Genomic DNA, 15,388 nt, shown 5'->3' with positions numbered 1-15,388 from the left:
AGGCAAGGCTCTGCACACGCACCACGGTAGTTAATGTTCACCAGAGCTCCAAAAGGTAAAGAAGGAAACCGAGGCTTGACAAAGTTCAGTGTCTTGCACAGGGTCCTGGGATGGCAGTGGTGCGCTGGTCAGTGTTCAGTTAGCCTCTCAGGGTGGGGGCGGGGAGCTCGGATCCACACACCTTCCCAGCAGGGCCTTGGTAAAAGGACAGAAGGGCCACCATCCTGAGGGTAGGCTTATACCTTGCATGCCCAGAGTCCCTGAGGCTGCCACCAAGGCAGGCCACCCACCGCCCTCCCCCTTCTCTGAAGAGCTTCGGCATATTATGCCATCCAGGTCCTTCACGAACTGGAACTTGCTGTCTCACCAGACCCAGGGCAGATGGTGTGTGTGGCTGACAGATGGCGGCAGCTGGATCTCAGGCTGGAGATGCTGAGCCACACCACGGCTCTACTGGGGCTGCCTGTGGACAGACAAGCTGGCCCACTGTGAGGGCTCAGGGTCAAATAAAGGCCTCTCCTGGCTGAGGGCGATGCCCAGAGGTTGTCACAGTGAGTTGCAGCATCCCCTCAGCAGACTTGAGAAGCTCTGGCTGAAAGGCGATGGGGAGGGGACCTGGCAAACTGAGCACCCCCAGGAGCACAGCAGGTGCACTGGTCACGCAGGACGGAGAAATGTGGGTTGCTTCGGCTCTCAGCCAAAGGAGCCTCCCTGAGTTCCCCCAGCTCAGCCTGCAGAGGGAGGGGCACACAGGCCCGGGGAAGCATCTCGGGCACTGGTGGGCAGGACCTCCGTGTGGAGGTCTGACGGGGCTGGTGCTCAGGCTGGGGCAGGTGGCACTGAGGCGTGGAGGTGCCCAGGCATCCGTCCCTTCTCTCAGACAGACTTCCTGGACTCGGCCTGTCTGGGGCGCACGCAGGGGAGGGCTGGAGGGGCGGGGGAGCTGCAAGGAGCCAATCACCCCGCACCGGAGCCGTCAGGCCGGTTCTCTCGGCGTGTGAGAGAGAGTGCGCGCCCCGGCGGGGATTTCTGCGATAGAAGCAGCCGGATTCCGGAGAGGGAGTGAAGAGGAGGGGGAAGAAGCGGAGGGGAGGAGAGAATTGGGGGTGGGAGAGACAGACGGAGAGAACAGCAGTGGGAGAGAGGGAAGAGAAGCGCAGCCAGGAGAGAGCGGGAGGGAGCGGGAGCGGCCGCGGGCGGGAGCGAGCGAGAAAGTGGAGGGGAGAGCGGAAAGGGAGAGCGCGCGGGGAGCGGGCAGGACGACCGAGAGCGAGAGCGAGCCGGGGAGCCGGCGGGCGCGGCGGCGGCGGAGGCAGAGCGCGGCTGGAGGGATGGGGTGAGGGCCGCGGGGAGCGGAGGCCGAGCCGGCCGCGGGCGGGCGCCGGGCAGCCAGCTCCGGGGCGCGGGCGCGGGCGCGGGGGGGGGGCGGCGGCCCATGGCGGCGGGGGCCGGGGGGGCGCGGGGCGGCGGCGGCGGCGGCGGCGGGGGCGCCATGGCGGCGCCGGGTGGCGGGCCCTGAGCGCCGCGGCGGGCGCGCACCATGAACTCGTGGGACGCGGGCCTGGCGGGGCTGCTGGTGGGCACGATGGGCGTCTCGCTGCTGTCCAACGCGCTGGTGCTGCTGTGCCTGCTGCACAGCGCCGACATCCGCCGCCAGGCGCCGGCGCTCTTCACCCTCAACCTCACGTGCGGCAACCTGCTGTGCACCGTGCTCAACATGCCGCTCACGCTGGCCGGCGTCGTGGCGCAGCGGCAGCCCGCCGGGGACCGCCTGTGCCGCCTGGCCGCCTTCCTCGACACCTTCCTGGCCACCAACTCCATGCTCAGCATGGCGGCGCTCAGCATCGACCGCTGGGTGGCCGTGGTCTTCCCGCTGAGCTACCGCGCCAAGATGCGCCTCCGCGACGCCGCGCTCATGGTGGCCTACACGTGGCTGCACGCGCTCGCCTTCCCCGCCGCCGCGCTCGCCCTGTCCTGGCTCGGCTTCCACCAGCTGTACGCGTCGTGCACGCTGTGCAGCCGGCGGCCGGACGAGCGCCTGCGCTTCGCCGTCTTCACGGGCGCCTTCCACGCGCTCAGCTTCCTGCTGTCCTTCGTCGTGCTCTGCTGCACGTACCTCAAGGTGCTCAAGGTGGCTCGCTTCCACTGCAAGCGCATCGACGTGATCACCATGCAGACGCTCGTGCTGCTTGTGGACATCCACCCCAGGTGAGGGGGCGCAGGGGCAGGGGCGCAGGGGGAGGGCCGCGGCTGGGAGGGCTCTTGGTGGGGGGGAGGGCTCTTGGTGGAAGGGAGGGGGTCCTTGTGTCCTCCCCCCACCCCATGACTCCCAGCGTGCGGCCCCTTTGCCCCGGAGCCTCCCTTCTTTTCTTTGGAAAACTCAGGTTGTGGGGAGGGACCAGGGCAGCCTGTCTCGGTCTCGAGGCAGGTGCTTAGAAAACCACAAAGCAGGGCCACCAAAAACGTGGGTGACACAGTATGTACGTGTTTTGAAGTCTCCGGGTACAAAGAGTCAGAACTTTGTTGGATGGATGTTTCTTTGAGATGTTTGTGGATTTCACTGTTAACAGCCTGGCGGGAAGGCAGGGATCTGTGTTCACTGTTTGAGCTCATTAAGAGGTTCTAATCAGGCCCTGAGACTGTGGCTTAGATGCTGGGGGAGCCCCTCAAAAGCTCTCCAGATAGGAGCGTGCTGCTCTTCTGGGTCTTCCCTTCCTCTGGTGTCTGGTGCTGCCTCTGTCTCCAGATTCTCTGTGTGTGTGCGCGCGTGTGAGTCCTCGGGCTGTACCTTCCTGTGTGGATCCTTAAAGGAGCATCTGAAGGGCTCTGAGGGAACTGGAGCACTGCTCTTGCAAACAGCACTGTCCCGTGTCTCCCAGACTTGGAGACCAGAGACCCCTGCAGAGGGAGAGTGTCACCCACAAGGCTCCTGGGAAAAACCTGTCCACACCGCCTTCCCCCTCAACTGGCCACTGTCTCAGAAAGTCAGGTCGGGCGACGGGGGCACTTCAGGGGCAGCTACCCGTTAGGAAGTCCTGCCATCCCTTGAAGCATCTCAGGGAAGGAAGGAGGAAACTCTTAGCTGAGGTGTCCTGAGCTCACTTGGCTTCCCTTATGAGAATAGAACCCCAAGGAAGGGAACAGCCGGTGGTGTTTCTGAGGACTTTGCTGTTTTATATCTCTTCATCCCCTGGGAAGGGAAGGCTTCCCTTCTGTCACCCAGGACCCTAAATCAGGGGGCTTTGGCTTCCAGATGGCGCAGAAAGTGAGGTAGATAGAGCGCTCCTAAGGGGGGCAGCTGGGGGCAGTGAGGGAGTTGGGTCTTTGGGGTATGAATGCCCCCCCCCAAAGGAGATGCAAGCTCGTGGCTGAGGGGTGCAGACCGCAGGCGTCTGTTGGAGCAAGGGCTCCTTCTATGTGAGCTGTTTCTGCCCACGAGCAATAGAAAGGAGAACCTTAAACTCCACTGCGTCTGCACAGGCAAGGGCGTGCATGTGCGTGGGCGTTGTTTCGCCTCAGGATGGCCCTTCCTCCTTCCGGGCTGGGCCAAAGCTTCCAGCCACAGAGTCTTCCCAATGGAATCACGTGCAGTATTCACACCAGAATGATCGAGAGCACAAAGACCCCAGGGCCTGTGAATCCGTGCCTGTGAATGTATGAGCCACACGCACACAGTTGCACATGCTCGTGTGTAAACTGCATATCTAACAGACCGGTGGCCGCACGTGCGCCTGTCACCGGTGACACGCATGCACACTGACCACAGTGGCCTGGGCTGACTCACGGCATGTGTCGTGGTTCAGTGTCGCTCCGGGAAATCTCCCCCAGCCACAGTTGCTGAGCTCGTCCCCTTGCCCTCTCCCGGGGCGGGAGGACCTCACTCCGGAAGGTCCATCCCTAGGACGTGACTGGGGCTGTTTCAGAAGCTGAGGGAGTGCTGTTGAACAACTGACACTGGAACGACTCCTATCCCGGGCCCTCCCACCGTGAGTCTAAGCAGAGAAGGCATTGAGCCAGGATAGGAATCCCTTCTTACTCAAACCAGTACAAATCCCATTCCTGCTGCCCTTCCAAGTTCCAGAACAGGAGGAGCCATGGCTCCTTTTTAGCCCCTTTGGGATATGGGCCCATCTCCACTCTTGCGAATCTGTCACTGACTCCAGGTCGGCATGCTCCTTCTATTTCCCTCTGGGCGAGCCTTGACCTCTTCGAAGGCCTGGGATGCTTTCTGGAGCCCCGACACCCAGTGCCATGGGGTCCTGCCGGGCCAAGGGATAGCACTAGTCTGCGCTGGGAAGAGGAAGGGCTTCTGGGGAAGAATGGCCCTCGGCCAGTTCAGACAGGCCCCACTGGCCAAGGGCCAGCCTGAGGTTATGGAATAGCAGGCAGATGGGAGAGGACTGCCCCTTCAGTGACGCCCACATGTCGTCAGTGTGGAGACGGGTCCCCAGAGTGAGAGTGTGGGAGACGGGCCACACAGGAGGGCTCCAGCTTCCTTGCAGCTGATCTGCAGCTTCTTTCCTGGCTTCTCCGAACTCTTTCTCTGCACAGAGAAACCACAGAGCCAGCTCTGTCTGACAGAGAAGGGCTGCCCCTCGAACACTCAAGCTCTAGGCATGAAGGTTCCGGAAAGATCAAACAAGCCTCCTGGGCGGGTTTGGTGCTGACCGCCAGGGGCCTCTGGGGATGAGCAGAAGCCAGGCTTCCTTATGTGGACAGCTGGGGCAGCGGGGGGAGTCTTGGCTCCCTGGAAGTTTTCGTTGACAGCCACCACACTATGGCCTCCTGGGACTTAATTAGGAGGGACCTGTTTTGAGTTCCCTGAGGCCCAGGGTGACGTTTGTCAGAAAGCTCCCTGATGGGGCCTGCTCTTCCCACAGAGTGTTTAACGCTGTGAGTGGCAGGCTGGACTGCTTTGTTGCGACGCTGCCAAAAGACCCTGTGTTTTCAGTTTAGTCTGTCCTGAGAGACGTTCCCCGCTCCTGTCCTCCTGTGGTGGTTTTTCAAGTTGTGACATTCGTAAAGCAATTAGGAATTCCTGATATTTATTACCCAGCTGGCCCTCCGACCGCTCAGCTTGCTCGGTTCTATTTTCCCAAACCACAGCTCCGGACGAGTGATGGCAGGTCCTCTCCCCACCGTTGCCAGAGACGTGGGCTTTCACCCGAAGTGGGACCTAAGGCGGGTGCTGGGGCTCCGACGTGGCATCCCTGCTCCCCCAGTCCAGCTGAGGGTCACTGCTCACCTGGATTGGGTCAGGGGCTTCCCCACGGGACGGTGAAGTACACTCATCCCTGTGATGGCCGTCTGCAGAGTGCTGGCTAAAGGGCCAACCCTGGAGGGCGTCCAAGCTTTGGTGTAGGAGTTGGAAGGACCCAGGAGATACACTCACTGTGCCCTTGGTCCTACAGGTGAGGAAATTGGGAGACCCAGGGAAGGAGGCCAAGGTCATTTGCCTAATTTAAGAGATCCAGGATGTGGCTTGAGCCAAAACTTGTGCCCAGTTCTGCCCCTGAGATTTCTAGACGGGACAAAAGTGCAAATAGAGGCTCACAAACCATTTATATAAATATTTAGAAGTTCTAAATTAAGCTTACAAACTGTTAAATGAAATCTGTTCTATCCTCCTACCTTGACAAGCATACATTTATAACACTCTGCAAGGCTGGGTTCAAATTTAGAATTCTCGGGCTCCTTGGAGTTCAGCCTCGTCCGTGGTGGGGAGAGCTGAGCCAGCTCCAAGCACACAGCCCCTGCCTCTGCTCTCCACCCCGGCTCTCCCCAGCACCCCGAGGAGCCTCCACCCCTCAGGTTCCAAGCCAAGTACACCTGTGGCATTGTCACCCCCAGGAGGATGGGCCTGGGGAGGATGCCTGCTCACGTCCTGGAAGCAGGATCACGGCATCTGGGCAGGGAATTCAGTGTTCCGGATACTTGGAGCTTGATCTGGAATGGATGGTATGGGCTCTGGGTGGGCACATGAAGTCTTCATTTCATGGAGAGGGACGTAGTCCCCTCACTGTTCAGGACCCAGGACAGGGCCCCCTCTTGTGAGATCTGAGGACACGACTTTTCACACTAACATCCTGACCCCAGACTCAAGGTCTGCTTTACCATCCGTCAGCCTGTTCCCTTGCCTTTTGTTTTGTTATTTTAAAAGACAGAAAACAATCTGGATTACCCTGGGAGTACTTGGAGCATGCGCTCAAGACCGATTGCGGTCATCTGGGGACCATTCAGGGCCCAGACCATTGTGCTGGGCACGGCAGTGTCTGGGACTAGATGGTTTTGGCTGTGATTGCCTCATTTACTCACTTCAGATATTTCTGGCCTTCTCTGTTCATTCTGCCATTTATTGGTGTCCACTGGGGAACATCTCTTTGGCCCCACATGTCATGGTGCTGGAAAGCGCATCTCTTTATCACAAGGAAGCTGTGTCCTGTGGCAGTTCTCGGGAAGCCCCAGGCTGATGCATCAGCTTATACTTTGGGAGGACGTTTCTGGCCAGTAAATTGGGAGACCCTCACCCCTGCATTCCAGAGTCAGCCTATAAGCCTGAGGACTCCAGCTGCTACCCCTGTGCAATATCTGGAGAATGCATCTGTGCAGTTGGATGCAGCTTGCTTTTCTCTGTGGTCCTAGAGAGGGCAGTGGGATTTGGGGGAAAACCAGGAGCCAGGAGTCCTGGCTCTGTCCTAAGCTCACTGTGGGACCCTGGGGACAGCACAAACGTGGCTGTCCCCCTGTGTCCTCATCTGCAAATAAATAAAACAGCAACTCCCAGGGCTATAAGACTTCAAGGAGCTCCGTTTTGCAAAGCTATGGTGGGGAAAAAATGAGAGCAAGTAGAGGGTGGTTTTATTCTGTTGTTCTGGGTACAGGCAAGCTGCTCTCATACCGTGCTTCACAATAATGATAAGCAAGAAGGTTGCACGGCTGCGTTGGCCTCCTCCTGCCATCTGCCCTGGCCTTACCTGGAAATCCAGGGAGCTCTGGGCGGGGAAGACGCCCTCCTCTTGCAGGAGTTCAGGGAAGCATCCATGTGCTTCCTGACCAGGAGCGCCAGACCGGCACTCAGTAACTGGGGGCTAGCTCGGCCAGCATCTCACTCTCGGAAGAGCGGTGAGTTCTCTCTTCTCAGAGCCTCATTTTCTCCATCTGTGAGCTGGGCTAGGTGGATGAGGGGTTTCCCGTACTGTGCATGACTATGTGAGGTCTAGGCAGTGGCGTCTAGGCAGTGTGTCTCAGAAAAGAGGAATGACTAGACCCATGTGGATGTGACCCAGACATGGCGTCCACCTTGGACACCTGTGGTAGGCCAGGGGCCATTGAGACAGTTTCCACTGGGTTGCTGGAGGCCAGAGAGTGTCACGGGGTTAGCACTGGAGTCAGAAGTCAGCTCAGACCTCCTCTGGCACGGTCTCTGGTTGCAGCTCTTTCTGTCTTTCTGTCTTTCTGTCTGTCTCTCCTACATGTACAGGGCAGAAAGAAAACTTTTGTGGTGGGTGGGAATCCTGTGGTTTTGGAGTTCCAGAGGATGCTGGAACAGCCGAATAGATAATAATTATGGTTACTGAAGGTTTACTGAGTCATACACTGTCCTAGGTACTTTTTGGATGTTAATCTCAGTAAGACCCTAGGAGGTAGGTACTCTGAGATGAGGAGGCTGATGAACAGAGAGGTTGGGTAACTTGCCTAAGACCACACAGCAATTAAGTGGTGAAGCCTGGATTGGAACCCAGACACCAGGCTCTGGGGCCACATGCTTTCTACCACACTATTCACAAGAAAGGACTCCAGGGGTTAGTGGAAGCTTTCACAGCCTTTCATTGTCCGGTCGCTCAAGAACTCTAAGGCTCACTCAAAAAAAAAAAAAAAATCTGTTTCAGAACAGGTTTCTCCCATCATCTCTTTTTGAGGGGGTCACTTTAAAAAAATGATTGAGACTTAATTTTCTGAGACTTTTTTTAAGGGTTCATCACTTCACACCACATAGAGTGATCAGGTGTTTTCTGGATGTCAGATGCTGAGGTCTGAACCACAGGCACCCACAGAAATAACGTATCTGGGGAGTGCTAGTGATGTGATGTTTTCTGCTGGACAAAGCTTTGCAAGAACAGAGAGAATTATTTCCCATAGGTTTTGACAGTGTCCAGTGGTGACGTTGGTCCTTCTAGCCTGGACAGTATCCAATTTTCTTCCTTTGAGGTCACTGCAATATGTTTATCTTTCCAAAGACCTCTAAAGCTTTTACCAATATCTGTTTTTAAGTGTTCCTCATGTCATTAAGGAAGGACTATTGGGTGCTCCAGGTATAGGGGAGACAACTGGGTCCTCAGCCCCTCAGCAGTGAGTATAGTCCCTCTTGGGGGTGCCGGAGGGAGCTTCTCACTCCTCAAGACCTTGCTAGCTGTTGAGTCATTTCTGTGCCTGCTAAATGGTAGCTCTAATTACAGCTATCATGAAATTCCCCTTGGATAAATGAGGAACCAGATTCAGAGAGGTTTAGTGACTTCCCCGGGGCCACACAGCAATGAGGGCAGAGCTGGGACTAGGACATCTCTCTCAGAGCTCTTTCATTCACTGGGGTTATTCTGAAGCATCTGAGAAAGGGACAATATCGTCAAGGTCACAGATGGGAGGAAGGCCTGCCCCAGTGCCGACATCAGTGGTGGTGCTCATGGTTTAGGGGATGCCTAGAATTTTTTTTTTTTAGAATTTTTAGGGGAAGCCTAGAATGCTGTACGCCTTCATGGGTGAGTGCACATGATGACCCAGCTCGTGTCCCAAATCTCCAGCAATTCTCAAGTCAATTGCATGAATGTTTGGGGGAAATAGTTCAATATTAAGACAAAAGTGCCGGTGTTATGGGGAAGATACCAAACCCACTGCACGCTCGGGTGACCATTGTCCTGGTTTGCCGAGTACCGACGGTGCTCTCTGAGGACGCAGGACTTCGGGTTTTAAAACCAGGACAGTCTCAGGCAGACCAAGATGAATCAGTCTCCTCAAGGCACCCAGACCCTCTGGGTGGGGCCCTGTGCCTTCTCTCCACACCCACCCATATTGTGCACATGTTAGAAGAGCCAGAGGACGTTGGTAGAAGACTCTGCAGAGACCCAAGTATAATGGGGAGCCACAAGATTAAGACTGAGTCTTGCTGGATGACCTCAGCTGAAGTCCCCCAGTCCTCCTGCCCCAGCGGCTGTATTCTTCAGGTTTTCTGGATAAAATGATGCCCTGCTGCCTCCCACGGGGTTGGTGTAGACGTCCACCAGTTGGAAGACGAGCTCAAGCCTCCAGAGTCAGATGGCCTGGGTTCATATCCTGCCATCACATGGCCTGGGTTCATATCCTGCCATCACCTGGGGAGACCCAGTGTCCTCGTTTGCTCTGGGTGGAGGGGGTTCCATGCAAAGCATCCAGGATGCAAGACTTTCCATGCTAAAATCAGGACAGTCCTGGCTCCCCAGGGCAAGTTGGTCATCCTATCACCACTACTCACCAGCTGTGTGATCTTGAGCAAGTTACTTAACCCCTCTATGCCTCATCTGCTTATCTGAAAAAAAAGAAAAAAAGATAATAGTTGTATCAGTCCTCAGTGTATGGAGACGTTGTGAGCATCAGATAACCAATGCACATGAACCTCCATCAAGGCATCTAAAATGGGATGTGGACTGTTATTATGATTAGTTATTAGAAATTAATTAGTAACGTGATTTAATAGTAATACTTCTTCAGCCACTGTGAAGCCTATTTGTACCAAACCAAACTCCAGTTCCCAACTCTACATTCCAAGGCAGGGGCTAAAGTCCTACAAGAATTTCAGGGGCCTTCTGTCCAGGCTAACGTGGAATTGTCCTTCTGAGATTGGAAATACGGTGATGGAGAGTTTCAATCCAGTGTTAAAACGATGGTCCTTGTGGAAGGAAGGGGGAGGTCGCACTGGCATTCAGGCTGCTTGTGGTCCTGCCTTAAGTACTTCCCTCTGCTCCTTGCTTTCCCTGTACAAACTGGCTTAATGCTGGAGCAGGGGCTCTACAGCCAGGGCCTAATTCAGCCAGATTATCTCCACTTCCTGGGCAGCTCTGTCTGCGGTCTTCCTCCTTGTTCATTTGTGGAGTGATGTGATTTATTTAAAAAATCAACAGTAGTCTTTGGACTCCGGGAAACAAACTGAGGGTTTCAGAGGGGAGGGGTGGGGGGAGGGGTGGGGGGAGGGGTCGGCCCGGTGACAGGTGTTGAGGAGGGCACGGGTTGCGTGGAGCTCTGGGTGTTATACGCAGACAATGAATCATGGAACATGGCATCAAAGACGAATGACGTGCTGTGGGATGACTAACAAAACATAATAAAAAAAAATTTTTTTTCCGAGGGGGGACATTTAAAAAATTAAATTATATTAAATAAATACAAATAAATACAAATGCAAATAAACAGTAGATAAGGTGTCTGGGTGGCCTTGTGCGTTAAGCGTCCGCCTTCAGACTTCTCCCTGTGACCCCCTAAGGCAGCGTCCCTAGCTCCAGGCAGGTCATATCTCAGAGTCCTGGGATTGAGTCCCGCATCAGGCTCCCTGCTCAGGGGGGAGCCTGCTTCTCCCTCTCCCTCTGCTGTTCCCCTTGCTTATGCTCTCTCACTCTCTCTGTCAAATAAATAAATAAAACCTTTAAAAAAATAAAAATAAAATAAATAGTAGAAACGCCTGCTCACATGGAATCTCATGGAATAGAACCAGACTGGCCCTTGGGCTCTCTGATGGCGATAACGGACAGCTCGCTGGTGCTCAAGAACTACTCTGTGGCTACAGGAAACGGGTTGCACAGACCACTTCTCTCAGTTGACATGAGATGTCTGTTCTCGGACATCCCTGGAGCCGGTGGAGTCAGGACCAGGGTGTGGTTAGAAGCTTAGGCAGCAAGCTCCTGATTCCATCCTCAGAGCTGTGTCCCCAACTTCCCAGAGTCTTAGTATCTTAGCTTCACTGAGCTTGGTCCCTGAAGGAAATAAGTGACTTCTCCCTGTGACCCCCTAAGGTAGTGTCTATAACTCCAGGCAGGGCTGAGGCTTTGGGACGGAAGACCCAGGACCGAAAGCATAGAGGAAAGGAAAGGTCCAGGTCAGCCCGGATATAAAGGACCAGCTTTGAGAAACCCAGACAAGGGTTCCAGTCCTGTCTCCATTTATCAGCTGAGCAAACCTGAACTCTTAATCTTCACTGTAAAACCAGGGCCAGTAAAACCCACGAGGCAGGTCAAACACACCTGAATATCAGTAAATATCAGTAAAGATAAGAATGAGAGAAACTACTCAGAGAACGTAGACTCTGGCGCTGGCTTAGGGAAGGTGATCAGTGAATTTCACAAGTAGTCATAATGAGAATTGATATTTCTTTGCACTTGGGCATCATGTTAATTGCTTTATGTGTTTTATGCATTGAAGGCATTTCATATGTCTCTGTGCTTTTTGCATTTAATTCTCCAAAGAGCCCTTGACGGCATTTTATTACAATGCACATTTCACAGATGATGACCTTGAGGCTTAGAGATGTCATGCATGTGTCCAAGGTCATGACATGTCCGAGGTCACACACCTATGGCCGGGACTTGACCTCAGGTCTCTCTGGCCCCTTCCTGAGCCCCTGCACTCAAGGCCCTGCCGGTGTCCATTAATAACAAGTGCTCTTCCCCTCTCTCCCGTGCAGTGTGCGGGAGCGCTGTCTGGAGGAGCAGAAAAGGAGGCGTCAGCGCGCCACCAAGAAGATCAGCACCTTCATAGGGACCTTCCTCGTATGCTTCGCACCCTACGTGATCACCAGGTAAGCCTGACCGGCGGGACTGGGGCTTTGGGGAACAAAGCAGGGCCCCTGTGACCTGGAGCAGTCACCGGCCTCTCTGTTGGACACATGTTTCAGAGGGTGGTGCGTCGGAGGTGACAGTGAGCGTGACAGGTTTGGTGAGAAGGAGGGCACAGGCTTTTTCGTTTCAGCCTTCAGAACCAGAAGGGATGGAAAAGAATCTCCCCCTTGATTCCCAGACCACGCCACCTAACCCTGTAGCCCCAAGAGCCCCGAAAGGAAAGGAAAGGAAAGGGGAGAATGGACAGAGGAAGACATCTTGGCTTCGTTGGATTCCTACCTTCCCCTGAACACAGTGTGGCCCCGCCCCCCAGGCATCCTCCACCTGGACACCCCGGTCAACAGCAGGCAGCACATGTCGTCAGCACAGGGGGTGGGGAGCACGGTCCCAGCGCATCTGGAGGGACCTGCTTATCCAGGCACTCTGGGGACCTCCCACGGTGCAGGCGCTGTGAGCTGGCCCCCTGCACTCCCGTCCACCAGCCTCGTGCTCCGAGGCGCAGCTTGCTGGCCACAGGGCCCTGCATTCCAAAAGCCAGGCTGCTCTAGGTGCCGGATTTCTCTCTTATGCTTTAACCAGACAGAAAAGTATCATCCCATCAGTCTTACACACTGGAGGGGAAGAAAAACCACAACCCTGTTTCCAGAATAGCTTCACTATTTGGGAAGTTGATAATAAAAAGGGACTTTGATGTCTTATTAGGAAGGGGATGTTGAGCCTGGAATGTAGATATGCATAGGGTGTGCAAGTGTGCGGTGCGTGTGTGTGTGTGTGTGTGAGAGAGAGAGAATGAAAGCAGACACAGCCCAGCATCCCAGCATCCCAGCATCCCACAGCATCTGCAGCTGGCGAGGGGAAGGGACCCCCTGCCCCCTGTCCCCTCCGGTGAGCTCGCATGCTCTGGGAGGAGGAGCCCACTGTAGCCAGAGCTCCCTGTTCCTCCCATTCATCCTTACCCTGAGCTGACATCTGTTTCCTGGAGTTCCACCCGCTCTTTGGCCCAGGAGAACATCTGTCCCCCCTCCGCTAGGGGCTCTGCTCCCCCATGGCATCCCCATCTTTGCTCCTCTTGGAGTGTCTTCTACTGTCTCTTCACAGCTGCTTCCTCTGGGGGAAATCTCACTTTGTGTGTAGGACCTGGGAGGGTCTGCTGGTCTCTGGGTAGGTCTGAGGTGGGCATAACAGAGCTGTTGGCTCCTCCTTCTCGAACTGTTGACTAGACCTCCCCACTACTGACATTTTGCATGGGATCCCTTTTGTGGTGGGGCTGCTCTGTGCATTGGAACCTGTTAGCAGCCCTGTTTCTTCTACCTATGTCTCACCACTACTTCCCTGCTGCACCCCAGTGTTCACAGCTAGAAATGTCTTCAGACACTGCCCCGGGGATCAGCATCACCCCTGGGGAGAACACTTGGTCTAGATGTGCCACATCCAGGCAGGACGCTAAAGCTCACAGAGATCAGGTTTTCCAGGGGACACGAAGCCTAGGCCGAGGCAAGTCCAAGGGCTGTCCAAGGGCAGGGCCGCAGGGTGGTGACCAGCATGGGCTCTGGAACGTGGCCATGTCGGTTCAAACCACAGCAACACTTCTTCCTGCTGTGTGACCCTGGGCCAGTGATGCCACCTCTCTGAGCCTCCGTCTCCCATCAAAATGAGCAGTGCCTGCCACTTAGGCTTATTTTGAGGACTGAAAGACTTTGAGCATGGAGATCATGGGCAGCACAGGCCTGGCATGGATGACGTCTGTGGTTGGCCCTCCCTCCTACTTGGACAGGCTGGTGTGTGCAGTGAGGGGAATAAATCCAGCGAGGAAAGAGACAGTGGGTGGGGAGGGCAGGCAGACGGCTCTCCTCTTAGATCCCACCGGAAAGGGGACCTGTGGGTCTGATGATGGGAACTTGAACCCTCAGTGGAGAAGAGGTAATGTGGCTCCAGATTTAAACTATTGGATTTTTCTCTGGCTTAATCTCATTTCCCAACAAAATTTTCCTTTTTTTTTTTCTGATTATAGCTTGGTTCCTCTAATGGTGCCCAGAAAATAATGTTTCAGTAAAATTGATGGTAGATTCACAATGCAATATGTTCCTCCAAATGGATTTGATGCATTTGGGGTTTTTAAAAATACTCACTGAACTGCTCCTCTGTTAAGGGGATGAATGGCAACTTACTAGGGAGAAAAAGCTATGCCCAACAAACCTCATACACACAAATACGGCTCTGGTGAAACCCCGCCACCACTGCTCACCCAGCTCCTGTCTTGACTTTCTTTTTGGGGGGAGCGGTGGTGGTGGTAAATTTTAATTTTTTTTAAATAAAATCAACATACAGCATGCTATTAGTTTCAGGTGTATAATGTAGTGATTGAACAATTCTATGCATTACTCAGGGCTCATGGAGACAAGTGTAGTCTTGATCCCCTTTATTTCACCCATCCCCCACCCAGTGCTCCCGACTCACAACCACCACTTTGTTCTCTGTATTTAAGAGTCTGGTTTTTGTTGTTGTTGTGTTTCTTTCTTTGTGTCTCCTTTTGTCTTGTTTCTTCAATTCCACATACGAGTGAAATCATATGGTATTTGTCTTCCCCTCTCTGACTTGTTTCACTTAGCATTATACGCTCTTGCTACAACCATGTTGTTGCTAATGATGAGATTTCATTCTGCTCAGTAATATTCCGCTGTGTGTGTGTAGAGAGAAACCACATCTGTATCCATTCATCATCCGTCAGTGGACCCTTGGGCTGCTTCCGTATCTCGGCATTATAAATAATGCTGCTATAAACAGAAGTGTTCATATAGCTTTCCAGATTAGTGTTTTCATTTTCTTTGGGATATATCCCCAGTAGTGCAATTACTGGATCACACAGTAATTCTAGTTTTAATTTTTTGAGGAACCTCCACACTGTTTTCCATCCCGGCCGTACAAATTTGCATTCCCACCGATGGAGCACGAGGGGTCCCGTTACTCCACATCCTCGCGGGCACTCGTTACTTCCTGTGGTTTTAATTCTGGCTGTTCTGACTGGTGTGGGGTGTTATCTCACTGGGGTTTTGATTTGTATTTCCCTGGTGATGAGTGATGTCGAGCATCTTCTGGTGTGTCTGTGGCCCATCTGTCCATCTTCTTTGGAGAAATGCCTATTCAGGTTCTCTGCCCATCTTTCAATTGGACTATTTGTTCTTTTTGTGTTGAGTTGCATAAGTTCTTTACATATTTTGAAGATGAACCCCTTTTCGGATATGTCATTTACGAATATCTTCTCCCATTCCGTAGGTTGCCTTGTCACTTTGTTGATGGTTTCCTACGCTGTGCAGAAGCTTTTTACTTTGGTGTAGTTCCAATAGTTTAATTTTGCTTTTGTTTCCCTTGCCTGAGGAGATAGATCTAGAAAAGTGTTTTTACGGCTGATGTCAGAGGAATTACTGCCTATGTTTTCTTTTAGAAGTTTCATGGCTTCAGGTCTGACATTTAGGTCTGTGATCCATTTTGAGTTTATTTTTGTGGGCGGTGTAAGAAAGTGGTTCAGCTTC

General features: G+C 53.8%; 1 protein-coding gene across 1 annotated transcript in view; it reads left to right on the top strand.

Annotated features, from left to right (window-relative positions):
• Positions 1 to 1,466: 1,466 nt before the first annotated feature.
• GPR26 (G protein-coupled receptor 26) overlaps positions 1,467 to 15,388 on the top strand; it is a 33,060-nt gene continuing 19,138 nt past the window's right edge. The window contains exons 1-2 of the mRNA XM_004751886.3: positions 1,467 to 2,208; positions 11,705 to 11,818. Of these exons, the coding sequence (XP_004751943.3) occupies positions 1,541 to 2,208; positions 11,705 to 11,818 (782 nt within the window). The 5' untranslated portion in view covers positions 1,467 to 1,540. The remainder of the gene's footprint in view (positions 2,209 to 11,704; positions 11,819 to 15,388) is intronic.

Source organism: Mustela putorius, unplaced genomic scaffold (genome assembly GCF_011764305.1).
Source record: "Mustela putorius furo isolate JIRA1106 unplaced genomic scaffold, ASM1176430v1.1 tig00003909_pilon_pilon_pilon, whole genome shotgun sequence".
In the NCBI taxonomy this organism is placed as follows: Eukaryota; Metazoa; Chordata; class Mammalia; order Carnivora; family Mustelidae; genus Mustela; species Mustela putorius.
Note: the sequence above shows the minus strand (reverse complement) of the source record. Positions and strands in the feature narration are given on the sequence as shown.